This window comes from Octopus bimaculoides, chromosome 8, assembly GCF_046866305.1.
Source record: "Octopus bimaculoides isolate indiv1 chromosome 8, ASM4686630v1, whole genome shotgun sequence".
NCBI lineage: Eukaryota > Metazoa > Mollusca > Cephalopoda > Octopoda > Octopodidae > Octopus > Octopus bimaculoides.
In genome coordinates this window covers 83,672,656-83,679,228 of record NC_142935.1, presented here as the reverse complement: position 1 = coordinate 83,679,228, position 6,573 = coordinate 83,672,656, and the positions used below count along the sequence as shown (strand labels likewise).

Genomic DNA, 6,573 nt, shown 5'->3' with positions numbered 1-6,573 from the left:
GGCACATCGAGAAATTAATTTTTTGTAACTAAACACTTTCAAACTTCGGACACTGTTAGTGCTGTTGAGAAAAGTTTGTATTTTCAAAGTTATTTCGTGTTAAAGTTGTCGTATTTCGGTAATTTCAAACAATCAATGACGTGTATTCCTGAAATATATATCCAATAGCATGTGCATTTCCACTGTATGATGATGTTAGGTAGCCAATAAGTGTGGACGAGCTTTACACCCCATTCTACAAGGTTTTTACCCAAATCTCACTTAACTATATATGTGTGCGTGCGTTGTGTGTGTGTGTGTGTGTGTGTGTGTGTGTGTGTGTGTGTGTGTGTATTTGTGTGTGCGTGTGTGAGTGTGTGTGTGTGTGTATGTGTGTATTGTTCATTAATATTAAGTCTTCCTCCGCATTCTATTACTATAACATTTAAATTTCCTCTTTCAATATTTGTAGTTATCTCAGTTCTTCAAAGCGTCATCGAAAAACTTGATACAAACCTTCAGCGAGTGGTCTCTTGCCATATCCACGCCATCACAGCCAGATACCCAAAGTATAGATATACACCTGGTTATGATGCACAATTTTTTATACCACTGTTGCGAATGCTCCCTGTTTGGCTCTCAGATCAGATTACAATATTAAAATCTCAACCACCTGCTGGAGTTAAAAATGTTAAAACACAATAAAACAAACATTTTCAAACATTTTATCTTATTCTTCAACTTTTTAATAATTCTTGTACGAAGATATTTCATTTTCAACATAATTTTTTTTTTTAATTTTCTAAATAAAGTTCATGTCTTAACTGTGTCAGTGTTATATATATCATATATAATCAATGAAAATAAATGTCTGTTGACAGTTAAGATGCGTAGAACCGAAAGAGACGGTGAATTGACGTACAACTCATTTTAATATTCAAAGGAATACCAATTTACAATATTTTTTGGTCACTGTTAAAATATATCTGCCAAAAAGTTTTGGGTTTCCATTACCATTGCATCACTAGGACTACGTCGAGGTTTTATCATTCTACAATATGAGTGTGGTCTGAAAGGTTCATATGCTGACTATGAAGGAATGATGCCCGAGTTGTGAAATCTTGCATGCATTAATTTCAGCCCTTCTTATTAATTACTGTGTTGTTTTTTCCAGCTAAACTGACATCTAGCTGTTCAAAGTAGATTTCAAAAGTAATTAGTAGCGACTTTTCTTGGCATTGTGATGTTATCAAGTTCTTGCAGAGAAAGGGTTTATTCCCCAACGACATTCATGTTCACCTGGTTGCTACATTAGGGTACGACGCTCCAGCTTCATCAGCGGAGCAAAAGCGGGCAGCTGAATTTTGGGGGGAAGGGAGAGTCTTGAAGATGACCCAAGGTCTGCAAAGCTTGCAACTGCCGCCACCAAGGAAAACATTGACCATGTTCACCACATGGTGATGGATGACAGGCGATTTACTATAAATCAAATCACCAATGCTGTTAGCATATCTTGTGAGAGAGTTGAGAATAGTCTGTACAATGAACTTGTCATGACGAAGATTTCTGTCCTTTGGGTGCCACGTCTTCTGACCCCTGATCAAAAGCATACCAGGCTGATCGCATCACAGGAAGATCTGATATTGTTTCAGGCAGATCCAGTTGGTTTCCTTGCGCATTTCCGAATCCATGATGAATATTGAGTTCACCACTTGGATCTGAAATCAAGAGATAATACATGCAGTGAAAACAGTCCTCCTCACCTGCTCCAAAGAACACCAAGGTCGTTCCATCTACAGGGAAGACGATGGCCTTTGTGGCGGGGGGATACAAAAGGCATTGTATTTATTTACTATCTTCAAGAGAGACAAACCATCAGTGGAAAGTGCTATACCAATCTGCTAAGGCCATTATGAAAGCCTATCAAAACCAAACATTCAGAAAAAAACTGACAGAATGAGTCTTGTTTCACGAGGACAATGATCCAGCACAAGTCATTGCTTTCAATGGCTTCTCTGTGGTTTTAAACTAATTGATCGCCCACCCTATTCTTCTGATTTGGCTCCATCTGACTATCATGTATTCTCCAACATGAAAAAACACTTGCAGTATCGCAGTGATGATGACGTCATATCTGATGTTGCTACCAGTTGCTTTTGAAGTCTTCTTTGAACAGTGAGACGTCAGTTTACCTGGAAATAAACAATGCAGTTATTAATAAATGGAAGAGTTGAAATTAATGCATGCAAGATTTCTCAGCTTTAACATCATTCCTTCATAGTTAGCCTTTCAACTTTTCAGCCTAGCCTCGTACGTAGACAGATACCGTCTTAGTGTAAAACAATGAAATTGTTCATCTGCATTGCAGTCATGTTTGACTGAGAGATAACCATCATAGTATGGTTTTACATTGCAAGATTTCAACCACAGAGCACAAGAATCGAATAAAAAAATTTCAGTCCCGGAATCATTCAGAAAGACAGATGAGTGGAACGTACAGTTACTATAATCACTTGAAAACCAGGACTTCCTAGTGTGATTTTTACAAGGATGACAATAGTGGCTTGTACTACGAAATTACTCACATATAAAACTACAGGTGAGCAACTATTTAGTTTAGTGTTGGCTGTACAACTGCCAAAATCGTTTTCAAGGAAGTGCTTATTGAAAGCTGTTTAGTAAGTTACATGGTTACCGTTTTTCTGAAAATGGTAAAATTTGGCTAATTACTAAGTTACTTTTCTTTTGGTACTATTAAAGTTCAGCCATTAATATAAATATCAATTCTGAAATAGTTTACACAGCATGAGAATTTTCTTCAGATAATGTCTGTTGACACGGATGGGAGTATAAATATGTTTCAGTCATTGTATCTCAGACTATTTGAATTTTTTATCACACAAAAAGATTTTGAGGTTTACACAGTATATTTGAAGAACAGAAAAGAGCATGCGCTCATATTCATCAAATGTGGTATCTTATACTTTTAAAATTAATAACTTTTAGTGCGGTTATGGTGTAGTTAGTGAAGTGTTAATGATAATCATTTATGTGCTGCGTGTTCAGTTCAAAAAATATTAAACTGTGATTTTTCTTTTTATTTGTTTAACCATGAACATAATACATATATTTTTACAGCAGAAGCATATATAATAGTAAATAACAGCATTTGGAATTTAACGTTACTGCAACATGTTAACATGTAATCCACAACGATTATTATGAAATTAAGGAAGTAAGAATGAGTTTTCGTAAAATATACCTATATGACGCCGAATGGTGTCTTCAGCAATCATTAACATTATATATAGAATAACTGAGAAACCATCACATACGGTTGTTTTTAGTTAAGCTTTCACGTCTTTTTATATACTGTCGGCAAAGTATTGCAGAACATTTTTAAAATCATTAGGCGCGAAGATGTCAGCTCATCTATCTGATTGATTGAGCTACAATCGCGTGAGTCTAATGTTTTTTATAGCAATCGTTGTCCGAAACAGGGGAAATAAGAATGTGATGGTTTAAAAAGTATTAAACACTAAGATATGCAAGAAATTTTATACTGAGATCTTTTGTTCTTGTTTTAATTCGATTTGCTTGAACATTTTTGTGCGTTTCTTTTTTCTTTTTTTGTGGAGTGGAGTCATAAAAACAACTCTCCTTTGAAGTTATAAGTTATTACCTTGTCGCAGAGTCTTGGTGCAACGCTTAATATTCACTCAGCTGTATCCTTCTTATAAAGGGAATTCGGTGTCTGATCGTGTATCGCGACGCTGTTTTCATAAGCGGGAGTATGAAAAAACTAGTGAAACATGCACAAATACAACTACAAATATGTACTCAGATTGTATAGATAGATCAACACAAACGTGCGCACGTGCACGCACATAAGAACTCACCTATGAGCAGAGATATATGGAGGACAAGTGTAGAAAATTGACTATTTTGAAGTAATTTACAGTAATTTAATTGAAAGTGCTTTGTTCATTGCCTATAGTGAAGTAATTAAAGAATCATTTGACTTTACTTTAGAACAATAGTTTATGATGCTTTTATGACTTGTATGCAGTTTGGTACCAAGTGAAATAAGGAGAATGTTAGTGATAGGTATCCTGTATACACAGCTCTTTTTTTTTTTTTTAACATGATAGTTTGACTCTAAGTCAAACAGATAAATAATTTAAAGTAAAGCTTAGTAAGTGTAGCAACCATGGTATTATAGGTACGGATTTTTAAACCCCAAAATACTATTTTCGAGGTTTCTATTCTGTATTTTCGGATTTGTTTTTCAATTATTGTCACTGATTCATCAATTGAACAATTCATATTATATCGCCATTCTAGCCCTAAATAGATTCAACAACAAACAGGCTATATATTTAACTTTGACTTTTATCTCAATGTGTGTGTATGTGTGTGTGTGTGTGTGTATTTCCCTAATCATTGCAATACTAATAATCTGGTGTACAGCTCAATATGCAATTCTTCAGAACGAAGAGTTAGTCGAGTACAGAGCGGTAAAAAGAAAATGACAATGACAAAGGAATACACAGTTATATTATGGACCTCATAAGCTTACAGCTAAGCTAATAAATTCATAAGATAGTTGTTTATCCCTTTGTCATACGCATTTCCTTATATATACAAGGAGTGGCTGAGTGGAGGCGCAGGAGTAGCTGTGTGGTAAGTAGCTTGCTTACCAGCTACATGGTTCCGCGTTCAGTCCCACTGCGTGGCACCTTGGACAAGTGTCTTCTACTATAGCCTCTGGCTGACTAAAGTCTTGTGAGTGGATTTGGTAGACGAAAATTGTGTGTGTGTGTGTGTGTGTGTGTGTGTATGTGTGTGTGTGTGTGTGTGTGTGTGTGTGTCTGTCTGTCTGTTTGTCTGTGTCTGTGTTTGTCCCCCAACATCGCTTGGCAACCGATGCTGGTGTGGTTACGTCCCCGTAACCTAGCGGTTCGGCAAAAGAGACCGATAGAATAAGTACTAGGCTTACAAAGAATAAGTCCTGGGGTCGATTTGTTCGGCGAAAGGCGGTGCTCCAGCATGGCTGCAGTCAAATTACTGAAGCAAGTAAAATAATAAAAGAATAAAAGAATAGAAGAATATGGTGGTTGTGTACTCCTTATGCAGAGTCTGATCACCTCTTGTACGTACACATTAGGCCCATCATGGCGTCTGAAGTGGTTTTTTAAACCAGACAATGTATTGAAAAGACATCCACACAGATTGCATATCCGATTTGGACCACCAAGAGCTGCAGTTAAGTTTTGATCTTTGTTGATCTTAAAATGTTTTTTGAGACCTCCATTAGATTTGAAGACTTTATGGCATACATGACATTGAAAGGTGTGCATAGATATATAGGCAGAATAGTTGGCTTCATGGCAAATACTGAGTTAAACTAAACGCAAAAGAAATAGACAACGCAAAATCCCAACAATGGCTGAGAAACTCAGGACTCAAAGCAGAGACTGAAGGATTTTTAATTCCAGCACAAAACCAAAGCCCCCACCACCACCGCCACCACAACCATCACCAGAAATTACCTACAATATATAATGAAAGAAAACATAACAAGTAACTGCAGAATATGTGGAAATGGACAAGAAGCAATAAATCACATGTCTTTAGCTGCCCAGTCCTGGCTATGAAGGAATATATTCACAGACACGACAGAGTAGGGATCTACATACACTGGAAGCTATGCCAACACTATGGAATAACAACAGAAAAAAGATGGTATAAACACACGCCAGAAAAGGTCACAGAAAACGAGAAAGCAACCATACTATGGGATATGCCAATACACACAGATAGAGAAATTAAGGCAAATAGGCCGGATATAGTTGTCAGAGATCATCAAGAAAAAAAAATGCTTTCTAATCGATGTATCAATACTAACAGATGACAACGTTTCTCTAAAAGAAATGGATAAACTTTTAAAATAGAAAGACCTGGAAATAGAGGTAACTCGAATGTGGAGTCTAAAAACAGAAAGAATTCCTATCATAGTAGGCGCATTAGGTATCGTAAAAAATGTTCAAACAAACGCATATCAAAAACACCAGGACCAACAAGTGTATATAACATACAGAAAATAGCACTACTAGGCACTGCACACATCCTACGTAAAACACTTTCACTACAGTCACAATAAAAACATCACAACCTAACACAGTATATACCCAAGGTATACAGAGCTGCGCTCAGTAGTGCAGTGAAAGCACATGATAAAAATAAGACTACTGAATAATAATAATAATAATAATAATAATAATAATAATAATAATAATAATAATAATAATAATAAACGACAAAGAGCTAGAAACACTACTACAGACAGTACACGGCTTTACCAAGGAAATAGATATGAAATTCGGATTAGAAAAATGTGCCAAAGCAACCCTGAAAAGAGGAAAATTAGTTAAAAGTAGCAATATAACACTAGATAAAGCCAATGAAATAAGAGAACTAGACGAAAGCCAACCATATAAGTATTTAGGAGTCAATGAACTAGATAGGATACAACATACACAAATGAAAGAAAAAATAAAGAAAGAGTACTATAGACGAGTTAGATCAATACTA

At 36.0% G+C, this 6,573-nt stretch overlaps 1 protein-coding gene across 2 annotated transcripts in view; it reads left to right on the top strand.

The window, feature by feature from the left end:
* Positions 1-806, top strand: part of LOC106873408 (retinol dehydrogenase 7) — a 35,739-nt gene extending 34,933 nt beyond the window's left edge. For both annotated transcript variants that reach the window (XM_014920761.3, XM_014920763.3), the window contains exon 5: positions 452-806. In XM_014920761.3, the coding sequence (XP_014776247.1) occupies positions 452-684 (233 nt within the window). In that variant the 3' untranslated portion in view covers positions 685-806. The remainder of the gene's footprint in view (positions 1-451) is intronic.
* Positions 807-6,573: the final 5,767 nt, after the last annotated feature.